The sequence below is a fragment of the Suillus subalutaceus genome (genome assembly GCF_016647625.1).
Source record: "Suillus subalutaceus strain FC151 chromosome Unknown DFJ58scaffold_63, whole genome shotgun sequence".
Lineage (NCBI taxonomy): Eukaryota > Fungi > Basidiomycota > Agaricomycetes > Boletales > Suillaceae > Suillus > Suillus subalutaceus.
In genome coordinates this window covers 48,265-74,889 of record NW_024540312.1, presented here as the reverse complement: position 1 = coordinate 74,889, position 26,625 = coordinate 48,265, and the positions used below count along the sequence as shown (strand labels likewise).

General features: G+C 50.3%; 8 protein-coding genes across 8 annotated transcripts; 3 read left to right on the top strand and 5 right to left on the bottom strand.

Annotated features, from left to right (window-relative positions):
• Positions 1-30: 30 nt before the first annotated feature.
• DFJ58DRAFT_885936 (uncharacterized protein) lies at positions 31-2,042 on the bottom strand (the record flags this gene model as incomplete). The annotated part of the gene is made up of 8 exons (XM_041394638.1): positions 1,462-2,042; positions 1,338-1,435; positions 1,112-1,207; positions 1,031-1,039; positions 816-932; positions 464-669; positions 134-202; positions 31-78 (listed from the first exon to the last, which is right to left on the bottom strand). The coding sequence occupies exons 1-8, from the start codon at positions 1,626-1,628 to the stop codon at positions 31-33; spliced, it is 810 nt and encodes a 269-aa protein (XP_041243185.1). The 5' UTR covers positions 1,629-2,042.
• A 1,612-nt stretch (positions 2,043-3,654) lies between these two features.
• On the bottom strand, positions 3,655-5,762 carry DFJ58DRAFT_914464 (uncharacterized protein; the record flags this gene model as incomplete). Its single annotated transcript, XM_041395388.1, has 5 exons — positions 3,655-4,326; positions 4,395-4,459; positions 4,823-5,343; positions 5,406-5,431; positions 5,732-5,762. 5 exons carry the CDS (start codon positions 5,760-5,762, stop codon positions 4,127-4,129), a joined length of 843 nt encoding a protein of 280 aa, XP_041243184.1. The 3' UTR covers positions 3,655-4,126.
• A 5,385-nt stretch (positions 5,763-11,147) lies between these two features.
• Positions 11,148-12,142, bottom strand: DFJ58DRAFT_418772 (uncharacterized protein). Its single transcript, XM_041380300.1, has 2 exons — positions 11,983-12,142; positions 11,148-11,920 (listed from the first exon to the last, which is right to left on the bottom strand). Exons 1-2 carry the CDS (start codon positions 12,010-12,012, stop codon positions 11,387-11,389), a joined length of 564 nt encoding a protein of 187 aa, XP_041243183.1. The 5' UTR covers positions 12,013-12,142; the 3' UTR covers positions 11,148-11,386.
• Positions 12,143-12,253: 111 nt separating this feature from the next.
• Positions 12,254-13,098, top strand: DFJ58DRAFT_661434 (Got1/Sft2-like family-domain-containing protein; the record flags this gene model as incomplete). The annotated part of the gene is made up of 5 exons (XM_041382217.1): positions 12,254-12,471; positions 12,531-12,641; positions 12,692-12,718; positions 12,777-12,894; positions 12,946-13,098. 5 exons carry the CDS (start codon positions 12,254-12,256, stop codon positions 13,096-13,098), a joined length of 627 nt encoding a protein of 208 aa, XP_041243182.1.
• A 58-nt stretch (positions 13,099-13,156) lies between these two features.
• On the bottom strand, positions 13,157-20,214 carry DFJ58DRAFT_791954 (nucleoporin Nup186/Nup192/Nup205). The gene is made up of 12 exons (XM_041390334.1): positions 20,041-20,214; positions 19,544-19,987; positions 15,093-19,493; positions 14,873-15,037; positions 14,695-14,816; positions 14,486-14,635; positions 14,192-14,435; positions 14,058-14,132; positions 13,863-14,002; positions 13,681-13,804; positions 13,420-13,625; positions 13,157-13,363 (listed from the first exon to the last, which is right to left on the bottom strand). The coding sequence occupies exons 1-12, from the start codon at positions 20,204-20,206 to the stop codon at positions 13,259-13,261; spliced, it is 6,342 nt and encodes a 2,113-aa protein (XP_041243181.1). The 5' UTR covers positions 20,207-20,214; the 3' UTR covers positions 13,157-13,258.
• Positions 20,215-20,345: 131 nt separating this feature from the next.
• Positions 20,346-21,647, top strand: DFJ58DRAFT_418677 (acyl-CoA N-acyltransferase). Its single transcript, XM_041380299.1, has 5 exons — positions 20,346-20,505; positions 20,573-20,591; positions 20,649-20,778; positions 20,837-20,892; positions 20,942-21,647. The coding sequence occupies exons 1-5, from the start codon at positions 20,381-20,383 to the stop codon at positions 21,182-21,184; spliced, it is 573 nt and encodes a 190-aa protein (XP_041243180.1). The 5' UTR covers positions 20,346-20,380; the 3' UTR covers positions 21,185-21,647.
• A 1-nt stretch (position 21,648) lies between these two features.
• On the top strand, positions 21,649-23,809 carry DFJ58DRAFT_418672 (uncharacterized protein). The gene is made up of 9 exons (XM_041380298.1): positions 21,649-22,627; positions 22,678-22,762; positions 22,812-22,965; positions 23,016-23,118; positions 23,178-23,280; positions 23,341-23,395; positions 23,447-23,473; positions 23,526-23,587; positions 23,639-23,809. Exons 1-9 carry the CDS (start codon positions 21,801-21,803, stop codon positions 23,696-23,698), a joined length of 1,476 nt encoding a protein of 491 aa, XP_041243179.1. The 5' UTR covers positions 21,649-21,800; the 3' UTR covers positions 23,699-23,809.
• A 374-nt stretch (positions 23,810-24,183) lies between these two features.
• DFJ58DRAFT_791949 (kinase-like domain-containing protein) lies at positions 24,184-26,297 on the bottom strand. Its single transcript, XM_041390333.1, has 4 exons — positions 26,007-26,297; positions 25,847-25,951; positions 25,267-25,794; positions 24,184-25,210 (listed from the first exon to the last, which is right to left on the bottom strand). The coding sequence occupies exons 1-4, from the start codon at positions 26,200-26,202 to the stop codon at positions 24,297-24,299; spliced, it is 1,743 nt and encodes a 580-aa protein (XP_041243178.1). The 5' UTR covers positions 26,203-26,297; the 3' UTR covers positions 24,184-24,296.
• Positions 26,298-26,625: the final 328 nt, after the last annotated feature.

Here is a 26,625-nt window from a genome sequence, read left to right as displayed (position 1 = left end):
AGACATAACAAAGTGTTGATCATAGCGTCGTCACCTTTTGATGCTTTCGAACTTCAAGAAACACGATGCGCTATAAGCCTATACCCAATTTCATATCTTCATCACAGCTCTCCTTACCACAACCAGTACTTACACATCCAACGTTGTTGTGCATGACTCGTTCGCGACAACTTGACTTTGCACTCCAACTGTCAGATACGTCCTAAGTGCGTGCATTCTAGTATATGAAGGTCACATCGTTTATACGATAAGGTTCGTAGTCCATTGGACCATATGAGATCTCACTGTAGCGCACAAATACAAAATGTGCGAAAACAAAAGAAATCAAGAGTGTCACAAAGGTCTGCTCCAAAGGCAAGGAAAGAAAGCTGATGGATCTGTGCCGCAGCTGAGCGTAACGTTCGGTGGTGAAAAGTTGGCATCCCCGCAGGCGCCAGTCAATTGCGGGACCTAGCTCACTCACATTTGTAGCACCTTCCAAACTGATGCAGAGCATAAGATGTATATAGTTAGCCTGCATGTCTGCGATAGAAGGATGTACGATACCAGTGATGTAATGATAGAGACAGAAGACACCAGCTGCAAGCCCATCTCGATAGGAAAATACCCATACCTTCCTTTCACAAAGAATCAAAAGAAAAACGACTTCAGAAGCGACGACACAAGCAACTGTGTACTCGTTCGATGAAGGATCATCAATGATCGAAGTATTCATGAAGTTGTGGCCGCTGCTGCTCAGATCCGATGCACGTTCCAATTAAGACGAGGCATGGTTTGCGCTATCACGTTAGGAGAGGTACGCGTTCAAAACTCACACCTACCACCACTCTTCTCAGCGCAGACTCCAATCCCCAGACTGCTCGGTTTCGGTGCAAGCTTGTTAGGCGCAGCAGTCTGCTTCTTCGTCGCTTTCATGACCCTCCCTTTCATCGCTATCAATCCCACAAAAATTGCTTTGGCATTTAGGTATGCATAGCTGGTCGTTCTTTACCTTACGATCCATAATTCCCTTCCAGTCTGGGGAGCTTACTTGCTCCCCCTGTCCATTAGCAAACATTCGTGAGCTACATCGACATGATCAAGTCTCTTCTTCTCCAACAAAGGTATGTACCTTGCACCGCGCTTCTACGTCCTTGCACCGGGTGGGACATCAAGAACCCGCGCTCGGCCCAAGTTCGAACGAGGGAGCATGAGGTATCAGTCCTGTCTGACCGAAAGGGAAGTATGTATTGAGGTGGTGGAGAATGATATTGGGTGGCAGCTGGGAGTAAGTGCTCGTCTAGGACTGTGTGGATGACAAGCGTTGATGGACGGGATGAAGTTGATGATATCCGTACCGTCGACATTCATTTGCCATGCCACATTCAAGTCTGCGCATGCATAATCCCAGAGGAGGGTGTCTGCCATCTGATCCCCGAGATCGCGTATAGGAAATCTGATTATACGATATCGAATACGCACAACCGGTTATCACTATGGGTTCTAGAGACACGGGATTCATTGATGATGATCTGTGCGTGTATACCACAGCGTAATCTGTTTTCTTGGATCACGTCTCGGAAGTAAGTGTGATGCTGGGCCAACCGAAGGCCACATATCTGCGAGTTTGTCCCCGTCGACGTTGCCATGTCCCGGGATCCACCGGATGGACATTTTAAAATGAGTTTCTCGCTGTTCCGTTGAGTAACCGGTTACATAACAGGCTGGCATGTAGGCAACGCAACTCATTCTCCCATTCGACAGCAGTAGACATCGAGGACGCACGAGAACGGTTCGCAGCGAACGGCATCTCGTCTTCCCTAGTGGTTGAGAACTTGCTAATCATGGACTGGAGCTTAACGGAAGGTGATGCCAGGGCGCTTCAGCTGCACAGTCTATGCTGTAAAAGCTGTGAAACAAACACGAGAATAAAGCATATAAAACGTACCAAGAAGCAGAAAATTCAATTCTGACTTGACCGAAACGCCCATTGTGCCCTGCTATCCACCTGTCATTGTTGCCCTCGTAAGTGATAGTTTGGAATTTGATGGGTGAAAATTTTCACTGACATGGAATTCTGGAGCATGTCTTCACCCACTACTAAAACAAAGGAGACATCAGCGATAACACCCTGCCAGAAATTTGAAGGACACACTGAATGGGTCCAGGGCGTCATACACCTGCCAGGCGGACAGCGGATCATCACTTGTTCAAAAGATGGCTCGCTGCGAGTGTGGAACTGGAAGAGCGGGAAACAGATAGGAGAAGACTGGAGAGACGGAGAAGGTGCAGTGGTGAGTATAGCGTTATCTCCGGACGGGAAGAAAGTGGTTAGCGGGAGTGAGGATGGCGCTGTGAGGTTGTGGGACATCAACACGTGCAAAGTCATCGCGAAATGGACGGGACACACAGGCTGTGTGGTATCTGTCTGCTGGAGTCGAGATGGTCGGAATATGTTAAGCGGATCTAACGATGGGACTGCAAGGCAATGGGACGTTGAAAGCGGAGAGACAATATTATTCCTCGAGCGAATTGTAACTGGGCACAAACACGTGTTCGCAGTCGTCTATTCACCAGACACGACCTTGATTGCAACTGGTGGATATGATGAGCACATGGCTGGGACCGATGGAAATGATGGGCCCTGGACTGGAGCACCCGTCGAGTCCTCGATCAAAATCTGGGACACAAAGACAGGCGAGCTTGTCGCAACTCTCAAAGGACACACTCGGCCAGTGCGTTGCCTGGCTTGGACCAAGGACGGAAAAACGCTTATTTCCGGGTCATACGATTGCTCAATTAGGACATGGAATACCAAAACATGGAAGCAAACCGCGGTTCTGGATCACACCAACGGTGTCTTTGCCATTGCAATATCACCAAATGGCCGCATTCTTGCAAGTGCATCGCACGACAATACAGCGCAATTGTGGAACCTCGATAATGGACAACCCATCAGTTCATCCCTCCAGCACGCACAATCAGTGTGCAGCGTGTCATTTTCCGCGGATGGAAAGCGACTAGCCACTGGCTGCTGGGACAAAAACGTGTACACATGGGATGTTGCTGCGATTGTTAGAGAAGCTGGCTTTAATGACCTTCTTTCTGATCCAAAGGTGAGTTGACGGGCACGTCTTATTGTATTACATTCTCACAACTGAACGCGCTCCGCCAGGCCAACAAGTCGCCACACCATGTACGTAACACCTTCATTAAAAGATCTCGTTGTGCCCAACATATACTCTAGTCTGATGCTACACGACGTCCCCCTGCTTATCGGGTAACTCAAGGTTTTTTCGATGGAGTCCCAGCAGGTCCTTCTCGAGTACGTTTTTGCTATTAGTGTCACTTCATTTTTTTTTTCAACTTTGTATTTCCAGTTCTCTGCACAAAGCGGTCCCCACTCCTCAGAATCACAGGGAAGCACACTTCTTCGTCGCTTATTCCACCGCGGCCCCTCCAATGCCCGGGATACGTCGCCGTTCTCTCCACTCGACTGGGTCCGAAATCGTTTGAAACGGCATAGACAAAGTCACGAAGGCACCGAGTTGCAAGGGCACAGCCAAGTTGTCGAGGTTCCGTACGCAAAGGGCAAACGTGTATGTTCTTGCTCCCTCTCGGATGTTTAACTCCACCTAATATCACGTAGAGAAACGCTTGCGCGAGGGAGAAACGGAAAAGACTATTGCCCTTGAAGAATCCTACTGCAAGCAGCCCGCGGCCTCCCAAGCCCAATGCCACGCAGCAATCCGGCACAGCAACTCAGACCCCATCTTCGCAACCACAGCTAGCTGTCTCTACTGCACCTGCTATCAGCAATAATGCCGCGGCTACCTCACGCCCTGATTTAATGCTCAGACAGGCTGGACTCTGGACTCGCTTTTGGCTCTTCATTGGTTGTCTATCTGAATACCAGGATGGTCATCATTAATCTACGATTTCCTCGTCCCCTACAATGATTTATCGCGCACCTAGAATATACACCTCTTGTGGATGAGGTCCCTCCCTACCATATTTCGAACTTTCATGTCACTCGCCAAGCTCTGGATTGGATCGATGTTCACATACTTGTCCGTTTGTAGTTGTCGCAAATTGATTTTACTTTGGGGAATTTGTGTGAGCGATAGGACAATTATTAATCAAACATCTATGATGGATCGGTATATCCTCCTACTTCAATGTACAATCGCAAAAACGGGACTTGGGCTAGTTGTTGGGCTGTTGTGTTATCGATAGCCTGGGCGATCATGTCTATGTAATCGCTCTGCCCATCCGACGGCGATCGCGTCCACTCTCTCGCATTAGGCGTCTCGCCTCGCTTTTGCCTACTATACTTGCTCCCTCTGCCTGTTCGCCAACGTTCGTTGGCCACATCGACGTGATCAAATCTTTTCATCTCCAACAAAGACACATACTTTTCCCCAGATCGACGGCCAGCATGGCAGGTTGTACTTCGAATACGGGGAGTGGAACCCTATTCCTGAGAGTTGGGCGTATGAGTAGAGGAGGAGGGTTGCGTTTGGGGGGAGGGGTTTGGTGGTGTTAGAATGAGGGATTGGGATGGGTGGGTGACCATGACCAAGTGCCTGGTGTGGTCATTTGCGAGGGGGGTATGAATGGGTGAGGGGAGCGGGTGTTTCTGCGATTGGGTCTAGTGTTGACGTAGATGTGCCTAAGGGGGGCTGTACTTCGTTTAACCGTCGAATACTGATTGTTTGCGTGCGTGCGTGCGGTTCTGGGGTACGTGGAAGGTCGTATGTGGTGTTACTGCGATCACTTAGAACTAGTCAAATGGACGAGGATGAAGAACTCATCTGAATCTACTTCATAAGCTTGTACATACTCTTCACTAGCAGAAATATCCACGCTAGCACTGCGCTTGGCCTTTTCCAATGCACTACGGCTGGCTTCAAGCACTTCCTTGCCTTTCCCCTTCCCATCCACTGCTCCAATCAATCCCTTCCTCCCCCCTTCGCCAATGCCAGTTCCAAGCGCTCTGACGAAATCTGGTGGACGTGGGCTCAAGCCAGGAGACGTAGGAGGCCTCGCAAGCTGGGCAGAGCTTATAGAATGCGCATTTCGTTTGTGTGATTTCTGAACTAGCGCAGGTGCTGACACTGCTGAGATGGGTGATGTATTGTTTGAGCGGGTATTGGTGAATGTGCGACGGTGAATGGTTCGCCTGCAAAGTATGCGCTTTGGGTTGGGGATACTTTGATTTTGATAGAGGTCAGGGATCTGTGTCTGTTGGGTCCATGGTTGAGCTTTAGGTATGATTTCGTCGATCCGAGCTTTAAATGATAATATGAACGAGGGAATGAAATCACCTTGCACCCTAATATATAACACAAGCTTCCACACATACTAATTGGACGATTAGATTCTTCCACTCTACCCAGCTGCACCGCCTCGAGGCTTGTACTAACCTTCTCATTATCTTGCTTCGCTTCAACTGCCATTCACAATGAGGAAAGGCAACTCATCGACTCGGAGGGATTCAACTCACACAACTAGCGAAGCAATAGCTAGTGGAAGCTCGGTACGTGACTGATGAGGATCACTCAGTCCACTCCATTCCAAACACTGACACATCCTTCGTCTAGCACCGACCCCGTGGAAAACTCGGTCGGCTTCTGAAGAAGGTTAAGGACGGTGCTAAGAAGTTAAGGATCTCGGTGAGTCCACAAGCATGTATAATGAGTGTCCTGGAATACGACCAAGATTGCCATAAGCGCTCGAAGGATTCCCGCACCCTCAGCCCTGTTCTCCCGAATGTCAGTCATGAATGTGCTTCATCGACCCCGAATCTCGAGGTAAGTTCTCATACTTGTCCTCCAGTCTCTGTGCTCTCTCTAAATTCTAGTGGTTGCGCAGGTTCAGGCGGTTCCGTCTGGTGTGGAAGTGGAGGCTGCCAGTGATACTACCCAATTGGCACTTCGAGATGCACAACAGGCTGCAAAACGCATGCATGCACTTTCGGGAGCTGTGACACCCGTGGTTTCTATTGTTCAAGACACACCAGAAGATCTCGATGCTGCTGACAGTTTCCAAGACACATATCTCAAACCCCTCAGGATATTCGACACTGTTATCGAAAAGATCGCGGATGTATGCAGGCCCTCCTTTCGATCAGAATCGAACTAATTTAGTTCCACAGGTACATCCATATGCAAAGATGGCGCTGGGCGTGTTGTCTTTTGCAGCCAAAGTATGTTTTCTTTTTATCTCTTCCTATCTCCCACCGCTCAGCAATCATTTGTACAGATTATTCTAGCTCAAGCGGATCGCGATGCAGCGTTACTCAAACTTCTCAAGAAGTTATCTGAAATTTACGACTTCATGACACAAGACGAGAAGCTTAACCAAATTTTGTCGATGCACGCTATCCTTGCAAAGATTTCTCAGCAGACTCGTGAATGTGCCCAATTTATCACGAACTATTCGGAGATCAGCAACTTTTGTGAGTACTACAAGCTGTTGCGCTCTGTACCGTCTCGACCTTCTACCATCATCACAGGGAAGAGACTTGGAAAGGAAGTCCTCTCAGAAACGGACGATACGATCAAAAAGTACAATGACGTGTTCGACGGGCTCATGCAAAACTTCCGGGACCAGGTTACTCGCGACGTAGCTATAGGCGTCCACGAAATAAGCATACACGTTAACAACATAGCCATACACGTCCATCGTATGGGTAAGGGTTCGGACGTCCTTGTGACTTCACACATATTCATGCCTTTTCAGAAGAAACATTGGACCTCAGCGGTATGACTTATGCAGATCGCGCGGGACTAGATACCAGAAAAGAATGCCTTCAAGGGACGCGCACGGAAATACTTTCCCAGATCACGGAATGGGTCAACAGCACTGGGGACGACATTCCACGTGTGCTGTGGCTATCTGGCCCTGCGGGCAAGGGCAAATCTGCCATCGCCCACACCATTGCTAAGTGGTTCAAAGACGTGGGAGGGCTTGGTTCGTGTTACTGTTTTGACCGAGGAGTAGATGGTCGCCATGAAAAGATTTTTTCCACGATTGCGCGCGACCTGGCTGATCGTGATCCGGAGATGAGGCGGGCATTAGCAGATGCAGTTAAGACCGCGAACTCGCTCAAGAATACAGCGGATATCATCCAGCAGTGGCAGAACCTTCTTGTCGAACCACTGAGGAAGTCATCTGGGTCAAATGTGGGACCGATCGTGATCGTGATCGACGCACTGGACGAGAGCGGCGGAGCAAAGACACGAATGGACCTCCTCCGTATTCTAGCTGGCAAACATCCAAACCCTGACGTTCCAAAAATTACAGACCTTCCTGGCAACTTCCGCTTCATCGTTACCTCTCGCCCGCTTGATGATATCGAAGACAAGTTTCGTGGTGTTCAGCATATTCGACAGATGTCGATGGATGGTATTCCACCAGAATTTGCTAAGCGCGACATCCGTGCTTACGTATCCAAGGAGTTGGAAGGGTTGGGTTTCCAGGACAGAGAGTTCGCAGTCCTCGCTGAGAAAGCTGATGGACTTTTCGAGTGGGCGCGTCTCGCCTGCGAATACATCAAAGACTCCGGTATGGTGTCTCCAAAGGATCACTACGAGGTTGTCACGGTGGCGTCACGCAATCCTGCTGAGAGAAGCAAGCTGTTGTACAACATGTATGACCTCATCTTAACAAACATCATACCCAGGGATACATCTCCGGATCCGCCGAAACTGCGTTTGAAGAAGCTAGCGAGATTTCGCTCAGTGATGGGACAAATACTAGGCGCAGCTGAACCCCTTCCCTTAGTTTCTCTGAAAGCTATGAGGTCCCATTTTCCAAAGGAAGAGGACCATTTCGACGTGGAGCTTGTGGTAAAAAGCATGGGCTCCCTCCTCAGCGGCACCACCAACCCAGATTCCCAAATCCGACCCCTCCACGCGTCCTTCCATGATTTCTTGACTGACGAAGAATCCAGTAAAGAATTTTTCATCGATCTGTCAAAGGCGCAACGCGACCTTGCATTCGCGTCACTTCGAGTGATGGAACACGGTCTTCGCTTCAATATATGTGCTTTAAAGTCGTCGTATCTACCTAATAGCGAAGATCCCGGTCTACAAGAACGAATTCAAAAATGCATTTCCCCACATCTGTCATATTCATCTCGTTTTTGGATGTCGCACGTACGAACCACAACCTTCGACCAGGAACTCGCGAAAGAAGTGAAAATGTTATTTGACAACGAACGGGTGTTTTTCTGGCTGGAGTCACTTGCCCTGACCAATGTACTCAGCGTTGTAGTTGGTGCCCTTCCGCCCATTGCCCAGTGGTTGAAGGTGAGCACAATGCTACTAGGTGTCAGATAAAGCGCTCATGCGCATCCACAGGGCCATCCCAAATTCAAAGATGTCTCGTCGACTGCAATGGACGTACAGAGATTCATTCAAGTCTTCGGCGGCATGATTTTACACAGCACACCACATCTGTATATATCAGCACTCTCATTCTCGCCTGCCAACTCTCCGCTATCTAGAAAGTTTTCTGCACGGTTTCCGAATACTCTTCGTGTGGCATATGGACGTGATATAAACTGGCCGGCTGTTCAGGCCGTGCTCAGGGGGCACACTAAATCAGTTCGCTCGGTCTCGTTCTCGCCGGACGGCACTCGCATCGTCACTGGTTCTTCGGATAAGACTGTTCGGCTGTGGGATGCAGGGACAGGGGAGCCAGTCGGTGAGCCCTTGCGGGGGCACACTGATTCAGTTAACTCGGTCTCATTCTCGCCGGACGGCACTCGCATCGTCACTGGTTCGGACGATAAGACTGTTTGGCTGTGGGATGCAGGGACGGGAGAGCCAGTCGGTGGGCCCTTGCAGGGGCACACTGAATCAGTTCGCTCGGTCTCGTTCTCGCCGGACGGCACTCGCATCGTCACTGGTTCAAGGGATAAGACTGTTCGGCTGTGGGATGCAGGGACGGGGGAGCCAGTCGGTGAGCCCTTACGAGGGCACACCGATTCAGTTTTGTCTGTCTCGTTCTCGCCGGACAGCACTCGCATCGTCACTGGTTCTTGGGACAACACTGTTCGGCTGTGGGATGCAGGGATGGGGGAGCAAGTCGGTGAGCCCTTGCGGGGGCACACTGATTCAGTTTGGTCAGTCTCGTTCTCGCCGGACGGCACTCGCGTCGTCACTGGTTCTTCGGACAACACTGTTCGGCTGTGGGATGCAGGGACGGGGGAGCAAGTCGGTGAGCCCTTGCGGGGGCACACTTCATCAGTTAACTCGGTCTCGTTCTCGCCGGACGGCACTCGCATCGTCACTGGTTCTTGGGATAACACTGTTCGGCTGTGGGATGTAGGGACGGGGGAGCCAATTAGTGAACCCTTACGGGGGCACGCTTCTTCAGTTAACTCGGTCTCATTCTCGCCGGACGGCACTCGCATCGTCACCGGTTCTTCGGACAACACTGTTCAGCTGTGGGATGCTGGGACGGGGGAGCCAGTCGGTGAGCCCTTGCGGGGGCACACTGATTCAGTTTGGTCAGTCTCGTTCTCGCCGGACGGCACTCGCATCGTCACTGGTTCTTCGGACAACACTGTTCGGCTGTGGGATGCAGGGACGGGAGAGCCAGTCGGTGAGCCCTTGCGGGGGCACACTGATTCGGTTTGGTCGGTCTCGTTCTCGCCGGACGGCACTCGCGTCGTCACTGGTTCGGAGGATAAGACTGTTCGGCTGTGGGATGCAGGGACGGGGAAGCCTGTCGGTGAGCCCTTGCGGGGGCACACTGATTCAGTTTGGTCGGTCGCGCTCTCGCCGGACAGCACTCGCATCGTCACTGGTTCGGAGGATAAGACTGTTCGGCTGTGGGATGCAGGGACGGGGGAGCAAGTCGATGAGCCCTTGCGGGGGCACACTTCATCAGTTCGCTCGGTTTCGTTCTCGCCGGACGGCACTCGCATCGTCACTGGTTCGGACGATAAGACTGTTCGGCTGTGGGATACAGGGACGGGGGAGCCAGTCGGTGAGCCCTTGCGGGGGCACACTTCTTCAGTTTGGTCGGTCTCGTTCTCGCCGGACGGCACTCGCGTCGTCACTGGTTCTTCGGACAACACTGTTCGGCTGTGGGATGCAGGGACGGGAGAGCCAGTCGGTGAGCCCTTGCGGGGGCACACTGGTTCAGTTTACTCGGTCTCGTTCTCGCCGGACGGCAATCGCATCGTCACTGGTTCTGAGGATAAGACTGTTCGGCTGTGGGATGCAGGGACGGGGGAGCCAGTCGGTGAGCCCTTGCAGGGGCACACTTCTTCAGTTTGGTCGGTGTCGTTCTCGCCGGACGGCACACGCATCGTCACCGGTTCAAGAGATAACATTGTTCGGCTGTGGTATGCAGTGATGGGGCAGCCATCGCAACAGTGCGCTGAGTTAGATCATCCATCATTCTCAGATGCACATCGCACGATCGAGGCCACCACTACCATGACATTGAACACTCTGAACAATCACTTCATTTGCTTCTCGTCCAACTCTATCCACGCGCTCTGCGACACTTCTGAGTTAATGGAGGGTGCATCCCATGACGGCAGCAGTTCGACCCCCTTTGTCCTGGATAGCGGCAGTGGATGGGTGATAGGACCCGAACGTCGGCTGTTATTTTGGGTACCACCCGCTTCTCGACAGTCATTGTGGAGCCGCGGGACTGCATTGATGATACCCAGAGGTCCTGACCTTGATTTGAGCTGCATGGCACATGGACAACACTGGCAAAAGTGCCGGGAGGAGTAAGTCTCTTCGAAGCCCTTTCTGTTCCTCGCGCTTACTAAAATCAACACTTGCAGACCTTAGTACCAACGATTATCGCAGCAATGCATCCATTATGAATATTTCAGATACAGTTTACATGTGACCGAGTGTACAGTAGATCATACTTCGTATTCTATTCTATACCCAGCGTTTAACCTGAGTTTAAGGCCGTCCATGTAAACGACTTGAACTGACTGTGTAGCAGTACTTATGATGTTCTTGCTAGCCCGTGAGAGCACGTAACAACGAACCAAGCATGCCGATTCCATCAGAGATGCAGTTGCGCGTGCGCCGTGGATTTGTGTTGAAGTGATGCATAGCATCGGTGCTGGGACTGAGAAACTGAACAGATGGACACCGTTGTTGCGATCATCTATGCGCGTGGTCGTTCAAGTGGGGTATATTCAGAGTGGGATAAAAATCCGAGATAAGAGATAGGATGGAATATGTAGTTCATTGCAAGTGTTCACTGTACAGCATGTAATCGCGACATCCACGACGAATGCAGTGATAACGAGAGCACTATGAAAACGATGCGTGTAGCTGTGGGGCGTGAAAAAATAACTGGACACTGGGCGAAAGCAAGCGAACAGGGGATGAAATTGAGGCAATGCGAAGAGTAGGGGCTAACATGAGAAGTTCTGGCACGATAGGTGACATTGAATTGAGGGTGATATTGGACGTAGGTGCACCAGGATGTCACAACGGACATCCTCGTCAAGGAGCTCTTCGATAGTCGGTTTCTGGATACTCAACAGGAAGAGAGTATACAATTCAGTTCCATAAGTCTGCATTGAACTTGCGATAAATATGTGACAATGTGAATCTCTGCAGATGAGACTAGGAGAAGTAAACTGCGACTCAGTATTGGGTGGTGCATATTGACAATTTCCGTGGCCTATTTTTATCCTCTCCGGTGCAAAAATAGGAGGACTCAGCGTAGCGGTGTCTTCATTTTCGCAGAGGCGTGAGCACATGGGAGCGATCGCAGTTGGAGGAGAGAATATGAGGGTCTTGATCCGCGCTTCTACGTCCCTGCACCGAGTGGGACACTGAGGACCTGTTCTCGGCCCAAGTTCGAACAAGGGAGTGTGAGGTTTCAGTCTTGTATGACTGAAAGGGAAAGTCTTGAAGTGGTGGAAAATGATATTGGGTGGTAACTGTGAGGAAATGCTCGTCTAGCGTTCATGGATAGGATGGAGTCGGCGATATCTGTACATACCATCATGGTTGTCCATTTGCCATCTGACATCTGAGTTGTATGTGTAATCCCAGAGAATGAGAGGAAAAGCGTCTGTCATCTGATACTCGGGTTTGCGTATAGGACATCGGACTCTACGACATCGAATATGCAGTGCACCCGATTATGATCTGAAGACACGGGATTGATTGAGTTTGTGCGTGCATAACGCGGAAGCAGTATAATACGTAAGTAGGCGCAGTTTCTGGCATTGGTGTCACATGTATAGTACTCTTTCCCTGTCAACACCATCATGCCTCCATCTTCAGAACAAAGCTTCAGATCAAATCTCTCTCAATTCCGCTGGGCCAGAGGCGTCACAGACGACTCTCAACAATCCCAGCAACCACTCCCATCATCAAACCCATTCTCCCGCTTCTACAACGCCCTAGCAGGCGACTACATCCCTCTCAGATCCGATGCACGTTCCAATGAAGACGAGGCATGGTTTGCGCTATCACGTTGGGAGAGGTACGCGTTCAAAACTCACTCCTACCACCATTCTTCTCAACACAGACTCCAATCTCCAGACTGCTCGGGTTCGGTGCAAGCTTGTTAGGCGCAGCAGTCTGCTTCTTCGTCGCTTTCATGACCCTCCCTTTCCTCGCCATCAATCCCGCAAAATTTGCTTTAGCATTTAGGTATGCATAGCTATTCGTTCTTCACCTTCCGATTGATAACTCCCTTCCAGTCTGGGGAGCTTGCTCGTGATGTTCGGGTATGTCCTACCAACTCCGTGTCGATCCGAGCCATCATAACTGATTATCATATTCAAGTTTCTCAGTCCTCATAGGACCATTAAACCACGCAAAGCATTTAGTTTCAAAAGAGCGACTACCCTTTACCCTTGTCTACTTCTCAAGCTTGGGCTTGACCCTCTATTTCTCCATCAGCGTGAGTTTGCAGTCCTTCATCTTGAGACTCCATTTCAACAACTCGTATTAGGTCCACTCGTACTTGGGTTCGCTACTAGCAGGTATCGTCCAGGTAGTATCTCTAGTAGCGTACGTCCTGGCGTACTTCCCGGGAGGTACACAGACATTACGCTTTGGTGGACAAGTCGCTCTTCGGGGAGCAGGAAGCCTGCTACCTTTCTGAGTAACAGTAATGACAAAAACCCAACCAACACGACTGTATCCTCACACACGATATCTAGATCTAGTACTTGCTCGTTATTCATTCCAACGACATCGATCAATCCATCATAAGCGCAATGCGATACTTTTGAATACAACAAACGACGACAACAACGAACCATCTACTCCAAAGCCTCATGCAACCCAACCGTATCCCTCAACCTCCGTGACATAATCTCAATATATCCCTGGTATGACTGCCACTCACTTCCCAGCGTATCCACCGTCTGACAGGAACATCACCGTCATTAAAAGTCAGACGAGCTCAAGCTAACAAACGTACCAGATCCAACGTTGATAACCTCGCGAGAGCACCAATCAATTTTTTGCCCGCGTTCGCCTTGAACGAATCAGAGTCCGGGGGTGGAAGAAGCCTGAGAGTGCTCTTCATATTTATAACTGGCGCCGCAGTTGCGCCGCTCGACAAGTCGCGCTCCACATAGCTCACGAGATGGCGCCATAGCAACAGTAATACCATCTCAGTGGTGCCTATGTATGCGTTCATGAATATCACCCAGCAATAGCATTCCGAGATAATTCTCACCGAGCATGTTTTTGACCTCATCTTGAGCCTCGTTCCTGAACCGCTCATACTCTCTGAATATTAACGACCTTTTCTGCGCGATGTCTAGATCTTGGAGGAATGCGGGATCAGACACGCTGACGATCTGCGCAGATGAAATGTTCAAATCCAGAAAAACCCTTGAGAAAGACACGCAGACGTACCTCTTGGATGTTGTCAACTCGAATATGGTCTCGTGAGGACAGTTCAGCAGACAAGTCAGCTATCTGTTTCAACGTCTCTGAAAGATCGTCGCAGAGTCCACTCAGTGCCTCAATAGCATCGCCGACCGTCGGTATCGTAGCTACACCAAACCATGTAAGTAGGTGAGGGGTGACATAGAGAAGACGACTACATACCTACGAAACGAGACGACCGTTCATCGTGTCGAGGAACCGTGACGACAGGAGAAAGCACCAGTGTAATCTCAGGCTCTACAATCAAAAGAAGGCAAAATCAAAAAGGCACTCAAACCAAACATCAATCAACTCACCAGTGAATTCACTAGCAGTCCCAAGGTACTCCACGATAGCCTTGAGGAGCAACCGTTCCTGGCGCCTCAAACTCAGATCAAATTGACTAGTCGATCCATGCCCAGATGCAAAGACGCTAGCTCGTAAAACCTCTGCGTCCGTCTGAGGTTTGACCGCTTGACTCCAGTTTCTGTTTCCCAAGCACCGCGCAGCCAGGCCTAACACAGCACCGTGGATGCCACCAAACCCGGAATTCGTCGACATCTAGAATATCGATCATCAGTGGCAAAGCGTATGTGTGAACGATGGCTTACTAGCTCAGATTTTGGAACGAGCGTCAGGACGCTTCTGCTCAGCGACACTATGAGATGGATTTCTTGAACGATCGACAAGCCAATTTCTTCAGAATCATTTTTGAGAAGAATAACCATCGTTTCTCGATGGCTTGATAAAAAGTCGAGTGCCTGATGACAAGTCAAAATCAATGCACATCCACCAGACACAATTCAGGAATCAGTCGTACCTGACTGCTCGCCGTAGCATGCTGAGCTCCCAACGTCGTCAACATCGCAGCAACGAGCTGAAGTGCCGGCATGAACAGCTGGTGGTATCGCTGAATCGCCGAAGGCAAGAAAGAGTCCTGGTCTTCATAAAACAACTCAGCACGTGAAACCCCTCCGAGGGAGACAAAGTAAACATACCCATAAATGACTGATCCGCTTCTGGCCTTGTATCCAAGAACTCGCATTGACTCAGCACTGGGAAAATTCGAGCTTCAAGTAACCGTTCTGCCCCCGGCCTCGTTTGTGCCATCCGTATCAAGAAGGACATCTTTGACTCGTAAACGTATAAAGGATTTAGATCGTCTGCATCCATATTCTCTTTAGTTTTCTTCGTAATACAAGTGTACTGTGCACGTACCTGGGTCTGGTTTGAGCACATACTGCATTTGCGACTCCGCTTCCTTCAGTCCTTGGACAAAGTTTGACAAAATCCCATAGCGAACCAAAGACGTAAGGAACATGCGGGACTTATCCGAGCGGCACAGCTGAGCGAGAGAGTCCAACAGCATCAAAGCAACAGTCTTCCAAACTTCAGTACCATCGATTGCGTCCCGAGATATGATCGTGACCAGTCTCTCGAGCACGCTTTTCAGCGCAGCCAGCGTACCGAGCTCTAGCGTTGATGTATTCGTTGCAGGCTTTGGCGTCCCGCGCATGGATCGAGAATCATTTAGGGATAAATCGTCGTGCGAGGAGCGAACGGAGAGGGACATCGACATTGACATCGACATCGACATCGATAACGAGTGCTTCCCGAACGTCTCCAATGACGCATCTCCCGAAGACCTCTGGTCACTCCCTCCAATAAGGTGGAAGTAATTAATCAAAGAGGCGTATAGGTTGCCACGGACCAATTCAGAACGGTTGTTGTCCAGGATGCAGTCAAGGATGCTGCGAAGAAGCGCATACAGTCTCTCTGCAGGCAAAGAGCCTGCGTCAGTGTCTCCGCCGGCGGATTGTAGCATAATTTGGTGACGCCGATCTTCGCGTAGCTTCGTGATGCAAGACAGTACTGCTTCCGAAAGGAGAACTGCAGTAGGCTCCTGGATGTCAGAGGAACGAATTGCAGTAGGTAGAACGTGCAATAAGTCAAAGAGCATGTTCTCGCGCCTGTCATGCGGCAGACGCTGGAAGCACTTGGTAAGGGTGATGTCCAATACCCTCCACCACGCTTCATATCCGGTAGCAACAGCAAAAGCAACCTCACGGCGATGGTTCTCGATTGCACAGCTCTCCAAGACGTACGAGGTCTCAGCGTTTAATTTGTCAGCGTGCGCGCTACTGGTGATTCGGCCTTGGGCGTGGAGGGAACGTCGAGCGAGCGTCAACAGGGATAATAGCGCAGATCTATCAACGACTTCACACCCAGTGCCATCCACACGGATGCAGGACTGGAGGTTCAACTGACCAAGGAGCTCCAGGTCGACAGGATGAACGGTTAAACTGTCTGACCAATCAAAGCTGAGGGACTGCACGGACTCGATGATCCGAAGATGAGACTGGCCCATCTCCTGGAACGGCTGCAGCGCATCCACATCCCATTCGAGCACATCCTCGCCAGTCATAGCCTCCGAGCCGAATATAATTTGCAAAACCTCCAAAACGCCCTTGTGGTGGCCTTTGCGGGTCAGGACATGGAGATCAAGCGATACTAGATCCAGGATGCGAGAGCGTACACCCATGAATGACCGCAGAGCTGATACGCTGGTGATAACGCGAGAACCATCATGATATAGGACCTCAATGACAGGCTCGTCATGCGTTTCCGGGGCTTTGGAAGGTATGGCTGCAAGATGGCGGGCGAAGAAGTCTTCTCGCGTGCGGAGGTACCGCATGGTGGCCTCTGATGTCCGTGGATGCACACAGAGTTGATGGATGACCTGATAGCAACGCTCTGCCAAAGCAGGGATGGAAATGAACAATGGATCAACCTGACGCGCAAGTCGACGTTCGCGTTCGCGTTCTTTGCCTTTGCTATGCACTCTAGGTACTCCAGCGTTGACAAGGTCAAAGATGACGTGGGCACACGTTCTGTGCACACCCAACGCGTGTGGATCTTGGATTTGATGCTCGTTTTCTGGGCCACCGAACAACAGGAAATGACCGATGGTGGGATATGGTCGGTTTGGTCGCGTGTTCTGGATGAGCAATTCAAGGATGGCAAGTCGTATCGCTTGATCGAGTGATTCTTGCGCTTCTCTATCAGGAGCACCAGCGCCCGTCACCTGTTCAGCCTGCGTTTCACTAGCATCCACATTGTCAAATGACTCAACGCTGAGTAGTTGCTTGAAGCCGCTGAGGACACGATCCGAGTCATTGCTGCGCTCGACGAGGGTGGTTAGGTTGCTGACCGACGACGACAGTTGCGTGACAATCTTGACAGCGAGAAGGACAAGCTCAGGGTATGCAGGGTACACTACATACGCAGCAATTGCAGGAATATGCTGTGTGCCATACGACAACGCTTGGTCGAAACGCGTATAATATGACCGAGCATGAGCGACGCCGACAAACTGCGAGCCATCAAACTCCGTGAGGAGTGGCACAAGAACGTCAAGGAAGATATCCTGAATATCCAGAACGCGGTGGACGACCCGCAAAACGCGCACGATCGTATTCTTGAAATGCGGTTCTTCATCAGCGAAACCTTTCTCAAAGCCTTCTACGCCATCGACGATGTACGTCAAGATACTGGTTTGCAACAGCGAGTTTGTCAAGAGACGCTGCATTATGTCATACCCTGGGTGGACGAGGAGGGGAACAATGGCCTCTCGCTTTAAGACGACATCTTCACCTGACGAGACCAACAGCTCTAGATCGTAGCTGGCGAGGACTCGCTCGACGAAGGATAAGCACAAGTCATTCATCTGCCACCTATCTGAAGGTCGCCTGTACTCTCTCCGGGGGATATTAGCGAAAACGTTGTCGATGACGAAGGATATGTAAGGTCCAATTCCGGGAAGACGGTATGGTTGACCAAGGGCATCAGGAATGGTGTTCAGTGGCTCCGAATCTGTGATGAGGTCCTTCAAGGAAAGGCGTTTGGGAGTGTGGATGAGTGTGCTAAGGAGATTGAGGAACGGAACCGTAGCAGGATAGAGCTTGTGAATAGCTTCAACCTCGTCCAACTCCACCTCGACGCCCTTGACGGGATGCAACACTCCGCCAACACGGGAGGAACTTGCACGGACGTTTATGACCTCTAGCCGCTCCATCAACGTCCATACCGATCTGCATATCTCCACTCCAGCAACACCCGCTCCAGGTTCACAAAAAGCTGCTAGGGTGTCAAAAATTGCTCCCTTCAGCTCCAAGGGTATCCCAAGAGGTATCAGCGAGACCAGCGTTGGAATAGCCCTGAAGTGCGTGTTTCCCGAGACCGCGAGGCGGACAGCGACTGAGCACGAAACCACCGTAGATAGAAGGCGGAGGAACGATTGGGCAAGTAAAACATCGTTAGGTCCTATTACAACCTGTTTCTGCTGCTGTTGTTGGGAGGCAGCTTGAGACTCGGCGAAATGAGATGACCTGAAACCACTGAATGATGTTCCCAAGTTCTGTTGCGGAGGTGGATGGGGCTTGGGGCTGGAGGAGGGAACTGCCCAGGATTCTAGCAGAGCGAATATGAGTGTCCAGGATACAGCCGAACCAGCACTGTAGTGAGATGAGCTGGCAGCGAGGCTGCTTCCTGGTACGACTTCTACACCACCTCTAGCAAGGAAATTATATGCGAGCTCGCTGCATTGTTGGCCTTTTGCTAAACCAGACAGCATGTCGTATAGCGCAGTGGTCATGACAACATCACGAGTCTGTGTGGACCATACTGCCCACTGAAGGAAAGAAGGAAGCCTGCCTGCGTTGGTCTCCGCGATCTCCATGTACGTAAGACGATGGGTTTCAGTGAGTGGTGTAGCCCCCCAAAACTGCAAAGCTCGTTCGGGAGGAAGTATGGAGTATAGAAGACCTATAAACGAGTACAGCATGGCGATGTCGTTGCGTGGATTTGCTTGAGAATCTGAGTCTTGCCCGGAATGTGTCACCGACCGGAATAGACGTGCACTGGCGAGAACAATATCCTCTTGACGTTGTTTGATTTTGCGTAGCTCCGAGGATGCACATGTGATCACCGAACGCACCAGCGCGTCGCAAGCATTCAGAACGGCCAGCTTAAAGTCTTCATGAGGCGGTTCTCTTAGTTGCTCCTGCTCGGGCGTAAGCTCAATGAAGGCAGCGAATGACGTTGCTGGTGAACTTCTCGACAACTGGATAAGCGCTGTGGTGAGGTACGTAAAGGCATCGCCCTGGACCGCATTCCAAATTTGAGTCTCCAGCTCTGTAGTTTTAAAACCCTCCCTGGCCTCCAGAGAGGGGTCGCGGTGACGAGTCTCGGTTAAGAGGAGAGTCCACTTTAGCAATACAGTTGCTTTTAAACCCGTGTCCTTCCACTCCGTATTGCGAGAGAGCTTTTGCTTCGTATATGATATCATTGCATTGTCTGTAGCCAGGCGTTGGCGATTCTTGCCACCGACAGACGAGGGGTCTACCAAATCAAAGGCAGCCAGAATAGCGGCCAAGACATAGAATGTCATGGCGTCGTTGGGATTCACAGATAGCCAATCGAGTGAAGTGCGAATGTCGGAGACTGTGAGACATCCAAGACGGGCAATCTGGAAGTAGACAGTGGCAAGGTATCGTCTCTCGTATTTGAGCGAGTCGCAACGTGCACTGAGGATGTCGTAGCCCAAAGTGGGTGAACCACCTTTAACGATGATCTATCAGAGACCAACAGCACGACGAGGCAGCACTCACCAGAAGGAGCTACAGTATTGCTCACGGCGCACTGTTTTGCTTGTTGCGCCCGTGCAACTGTGTTCCCCAAGTTCTCTAGCTCTTTGAATATTCGTAACGCCAGCGATACCTCTCCCCCTGGTCCCTTCGTAGGCGGGACGAGATCCTGCCTAGCAAAAGCATCTAGCCGTTTGTAAAGTCGCAGTGCATCTGGCAACTCAGCCAACTCTGCAGCCTCAAAGATGTAACGCAGACAGTCGACCAAATGACGTCGTCTTTGATGAAATTCAACGACTGTGGCTTCTATGCAACCGACTGGACCGATATTTGGGTTTTCGGTCATGACAGAATGCAGTATGCTCGCGATGTATTTCTCGGATGACTTGAGCTGCTGGGCAAGGAATATTGCCTGCTGAGCAAAATCCGCATTGACGGCAAATGACCTGCCATTGATCGTGATCCTTCCTGCAGATATGCATCGAATTTTACGCGTTGACACAGATTAGCAAAGCACTCACCACTTCGCAGCTCTTGTTGTTCCTGCTGACTGCTCTGTCCTACCTCAAACAGCTCAAGCAGCCTCTGCTTGTGCATCATGAGTTCGTCAAAAAGCTCTTGCTCTCCATGTCCACGAGAGCTGAGACACGTCAAAAGCACGCTTCTGAATCGCGATATGGACTCCATAGCGCAGATCAAGTTGTTTTAAACGATCGTTTCGTTGGAATTTGGATGTTGTATAAGCGTGGGAATATTGAAGGTCCACCGGAGACCCCGCCATGGACTTTGCAATTTCGGTCGCGTGCTCGCCTCGAGGATGCGTCGTGTTTCCGCTCTTGCTCCTGACCTTTATCTGAGACAATGACTGAAATATTGTACAGACAGTATGTAGGCGAATCTGATTTACCACACATTATGGCGCTCGTGCAGAGTGAGCTCAGTGAGCCGTATGTCATATACACATATCGTTATTTTCTCCATCAATGGTAAGTCTCGTCATTTATTTCGCTTGGCGGATTCGAATCACTAACTTATACCGTTGACTATGTGCAGGCCACAACTTTCTTTTCTCGTGCGTGTTACGAACCCCTTCTATCACCTGAAATGAATCAGACGTGTCCCCTTTCAGGCAATACCTGCGGGATCGTCGGAACCGATAGGTGTCATAGTGTGCAAGCAGAGTATGCATAAGCATGCCTCGAATAGAGGCTATATCGCCATGCTCAGCGTTAGCAAAAGCTGGCGCAAACGTGGTGTAGGTACGCGGTAACCACGTGCGCTCCCACCCAATCATCTGTATTTACCCACCGATTTTAGCAAGCACGTTGGTCAGACAATCGGTGGAAGTCATGAGACGACATGGAGTTGATGAAGTGTGTGATTCATGTTCTAGATTTCGGACCTCTGCTAATGCCCAACTAGGTCGTTCTTGAAACCGAATATGATAATGCGCCAGCTCTTTCCCTCTACGAGTCTTTGGGATTCATCCGCGAGAAACGGCTGTATCGATTTTACCTCAATGGAAAGGATGCGTTCCGTTTGGTCCTCGCCGTCCCTCCATCAGAATTGGATCAAGACCTTCCCCACTACATGAAACTTTCTCCCACCAACACCATTTTCTCCTATCCAGCTGCTCCAGACGACGACGAGGTCTCATATCGTTGACGATTTCCAGTCACACGACCAATATCATTTCCCTCTGACCCTAACATCCTAATCTGGCTTTCGATAGCCATAATGGCCCCTAGCTGTACAACATCACCGTCTCAGTTGTATAACCCTGTTCGATCTAGGTTCAACCATTCATTTCCTGTTTCTCATCGTGTCAAGGCACTAGTATACCCCACATACATGTGTAGTGATATTTGTAGTAATATTTTGATGTAGTCCATTGTTCACAGGATTGTGATCCGAATTTCAGATATGGAGTTCCTGTCCCCGGTAGCTTACTACGGCGCAAGATGATGAGTTAGCGTCGTGGCATCAATGTCGACCTCGCCTGTAATTAGGAAGGCAAGACTCCCAGCCATTCCACGGTAAAGGCTCACGATATCGTACTACTTATATCTGGTGGACGTGTATTACTTCCGTTAGCCGCCGCATCACGGTTCTGCTCCGTTCTGGGTCGCTTCTGGGGAGGTACTTGATCAAGCTCACAGCCGGGCCTGGAAGCTCGTATCTCAAATTATCGTATCACGTTCTCGAGGCAGATCTCACGCAACTTGCTTATCAACTGATACTATAAGTGCTCCGGTGCCCTTCGTTGATTAATTAGTTCAACATGGTCTTCTCCCCAACTGCTGGTGTCGCCTCTGCATTACTATTGGTAACTCCGTACACGCCGAATATTGCTACCGTTGAAACCACACCAGGTTGTTTAACGGACAACTTCTATGGAACATACGGAGGACGGAGCATTTTCTATATCCCACCTACTTGCCTCGAAACCAACTCTATCAAAGGCTTACAGTCGGCCTCTCTGCTTCCGTATGTCGCCAATGGTGAACGTCAACTTGTATGGCTGCAAGAGTCGGCTATCGACAGTTCTCTGGTAACTCGAGAGTACGAAGCGGAGGTTCAAGGTTTCTTTAGGTGGTTGGGAAATGACGGATACTCCATGGGTGGCGGACAACAGTTGTCTGGTCATCAGCATTTACTGTCCTCTGCAGATGAGCCTGGAGTAGAGCTTCACTTGATGGATTTGCAGCCAGCGGGAGGATCCTATGGACTTATAGCCGTCGAACAGAGTCTAGCGCCCAGCATCGAGGCATTGCTCCCTCGTTACTGGAAGCCATACGTTCTACCCAAGCAACCCGCGTCATATCTCCCGGTCCCAAAACCTGCTATCGAGCATGTCAAGAACCTCCTCGAGACCGTTCGCTTCGATCCAGTCGTATCGTCACTCGTAAACAGCATCTCATTGAATCAGATGCGTGACGACATCAGATGGCTTACGGGTGAGGATGGAGAGTCTGGAATCATCTCCCGCCACTCGTTTGCAGAGGGCTCTCGCGTCGCTGCTAATTGGCTCAAGGAACGTTTTGAGGAGACAGGCGCAACTTGCGAACTTAAGACTTTCTTGACGGGATTCGCGCCGAATGTGGCCTGGTAAGCAAAGTCTACTCATTCTTGTAGTACTTGCTTAGACAATCCATCAGCAAATACTCTGCGCCGGAGGACACAACATCCACTGTCCTCATTTCTGGGCATTACGATTCGCGTGGTTCCTTTGGTTCACAGAGGGTAACGTCTTTATCCGCTATCACCGTCTTTGTATTCTGAATATTATCAGGCTCCCGGAGGAAATGATGATGGCTCAGGCACCGTTGCCCTTCTCGGAATTGCACGTGCCGTTGCCCACTCCGGTCTCACTTTCCGCAGCAACGTAGAGCTTGTCGCTTTCGCAGGCGAGGAGCAGGGCCTGTACGGTTCAAAGGCTTACGCCCGTGAGTCAACACCTGTTTGTGCGCTTCAAAGATTTGACCACTCCATGCAGGCGAGATGCGCGCGAAGGACGCAAACATCACTGTAATGATCCAGGCTGATATGCTTGGGTACCACGCCCCTGGCGAACCTCCTCAACTTGGACTTCCGATGTAGTGCGTCATTTTATACCTGATCTACTAAACGGATATAAACGACATCTTTCATTTCACAGTATCGGTACTCCAGAAGTGGCTCAACTTGTTTCCAACATGTCGGCCATCTACAGCCCAGAGCTTACTGTGGGCTACACTGCCGCATGTTGCAGTGACCACCAGGTCAGTTCTATCGTTTTATGCATGCGCGAACGCAAGCCTATTCGTGTTGCTTTCCTGTAGTCCTTCCATGAGCAAGGATACGCCTCGACGCAAGTGTTCGAGCGTGCTGGTCCAAGTAAGCCCTGAACGCACATACTCTTCAACGTGCTAATTTGTGTCTACTTAGTTGCAGACCCCATGTACCACAACAGCGGTCAGTCCCTCGCACCTTCCCCATCCTTACCCCACGATTGACATTCCTGCAGGTGATCTGAGCGAACGTCCCGGCTACGACCTCAGCCAAATTCGCTCAATTGCGAAAGTTCAGGTTCGTCTGTTTATCCAGCACGCTCTCGTTCTTATCCTGATGAATTTACAGTTTGCTACCGTGCTTCACGCCGCAGGATTCGACCTTCCCAGCGATGAAGCTTTGAACTGATATACATTCTGTTATGCATACCAGAGCAATGTCTTCATGTATATCCCTTCAGACGAGGAAAGCAAGGTTTTTTGAAATATCTGGTGGTGTTTAAACCACTGTTGCTAAATTCTGCGTGCTCAGACAAGTAAATTGTCGACTTGAAGATGGGTAACTTTGACTGGACGACGGGCAGTGAGGTTGTGGAACATTGACACAGGCAAGGTCCGGGGGCACACAATCACTGCAGTCTGTCTTTCTGCTGGAGCCAAGATGATGAGCGAGTGAGCGGATCTCGACTCTTGAGATGAAAATGTTCGAGCAAATTGTGGACATACTGTGATCTCTGCGATAGGAGCTTTTGGGCTTGACCAAACGGTTTCCTTGCCAGAGACACCTCTGGTATTCGACTGGCCCACCAAAGGGGCGGGAAGGCAACGAGACTGGTTTCAGTACCGGCTTTGATGCCGAGCAAGTTCCAGACCAGCGACGAACCCTTCCTCTCAACTGAACCAGTATGTGGTTTACACGGTTGTGTATTAGGAAGACAAAGAATAATGAGATGGGTTGTGGATGTAAGAATGTAAGTTGCTGGACCTTGCTGGCCCGACGTCGGATACTATGACAAAAAATAGGAGTATTCTCCATTCTGGTACGGGAAGGGACTACCTGTAAATTCCTCACTCCAAGACTCCTTCAGGCCTTCAAGTCTCTCTTTCACGGCCGCATAGCTCTCGTGGGATACCTTGCCATCTCCTTCACAGCCAAGCTTTGTATTAAAAAGTTCTATGGCTGCTTGGTAAAATTGGAAGGCACGCCATTGCCGCTCATGCTCTACAATTTCATCCTGGGAGAACTCAATCGGGCAAGGCACACCAGCGGGAGCAACTTTGATCCAATTGTCGCGCAGAAAGAGCAAACACTGGCGTAAATCGAGGATGCCATCTGAGCACGCACGTACGACGTACGCCGGCAGCATAATCAACTGTTCTATATGTGGTAGGGAAGATGCGGCGTGCCTGCGCTTATGGCCGAGTCGAATTTCAGCCTGATACAAGTTGTGTCGTGTCGCTAGCCGGTGATGCAAGCGGAACTCCTCCTTTTTTGCTGAATCAAGTGTATCCGGGGGTTCACGTGAAGAAGCGAGGGCAAGTGGGTGCAAATGGGGATTGAACTGATGGCCCTCATATGTGATGGCGGGTGGCAAGGCCACTTGTTGAAAGTAGGGTAAAACAGCAGCGTGCTGCCAGTCAATAACACCTTGGATAGAAGGTATGTGCGATTCGGAGATTAAGATATTACCAAGGCTTAGGTCAGGGTGCCATAAGGTCGGGGCGCTAAGCTCCGAGTCTTGCGGGATCACAAAGGGGATCGCACGGATGTACATGTCCAACAATCGAAGGTGTGTTTCACGAGGGTGTATCGGGGTCCTGCGAAAACTGGGCGTCTGCGAATGAGGGAGAGGGGTGTGTTGAGCGAGAAGTTTCTGTTCGTTTTTTGCAGCAGCCAGGTAGTAAGAAGTTGCATCTGGCCCTGAAAACATGACAGTGAGATAACAAAAAGAGGTAAAACAAGTGGCTGCAACTCACAGGGCCCCCAATCGAACGCCATACGTGATCTCACTCCCCGCCACCAGTGATGGTCAATCAACGGACCAATACGGTACTTTTCGGCAAAATATTTCATTGAGTCGTCTACCTCACCTGCAAAGAGCGAATGTGTCTGCAACTGAGGTGCAACGTCTTCTTTGAAATAGAGGCTGCCATACTGTGAGAAACGAACAGACTCCATTCGACTCTCAAAATCCAATAGGCCATCCACCAATGGCGACACTTGTTCGCGCCCAGCGACTTGGTTCCAGCGCATGCCGAGGGGCACGCCAGGGACGGCCTCCATTATTATGTAGTCGACGCCAACGCAGTTCGTCGATCCTTTCTCAGCACCACTCCATGTCAGGATGCGCGGGACAGGTAGCTGGAGAACCTCGCGAGCAAATTCGAGGGTTGCCACCTCGCTGGCGGTCGTAAGATAGGAAGGTCCAGCTATAGGACATGGTATGCGCGCGATGACCTGGGTCTCATTATCGAAAGTGAGCAAAAACGCCTTGTTATAAGATCCTAATGGGAAGAACACTCAGCATGAAAAAGACGTGAAACCCGTTTCCATCACCTTCACTCAATTTTGCTACTGCAGTGCAACTCCGTGCGCCTACTGCCTTACAGGCAATGTCGAGAAGGCTATCGACATCGAACTTGACATATCGACAACTGTTCTCTGTAGATGTGTCAAGGTCAATCTTGAGTGCCACGCAACTAGGACTGCTACTTACGCTCCCGCTCGTTGTATAACCAACGATCTGTTGTATACCGGAATAATTTTTGTATTTCAGTTGGATCAACAGTAACGTGCTTGTTCGCTACAGTGCACAGGCGGCGAAAGGAGATTGATAGAGGCGAAGAAAAAAACAAATGAGTACTGCGTTGCCTGCGAAAATTTTGCAAGACTCGGCGCAAGTTGAAGTTCATCCGTCCTGAATCAATCTACGCTTAGCATATGGGAGGTCTCGACTCTCATGTTTAGGGCAAGCGGAGTCCCCCAGCTCCATGCTCGGGGGACTCGGTCACATTTGTCATAGACAGAGTCACAGAATACAAAGGCATTGAGTAGACGCTAACAGCCGGGAACAAGAAAGAAGATGAGACTAACTAGAGAGATTGAGGCTCGAGAGAGACGAGACGAGCTAGAGGCTCGGAAAGATGCTACAAAGCCACGAGAAATGGTGGGTGGGTAGCTAAAAAAACTCAAGGGTACAGATGTGCACGAGCAGGCGGTGCTTTGCGAGGACAATTGAGAGACGAAGAAGAAATCCAGACTCGTCAATAAGGCATATATCGTCGAAAGAGGGGCCTCGAATGTGCAAGCCGCTGAGGCTGAGTCACGAGTTGGAT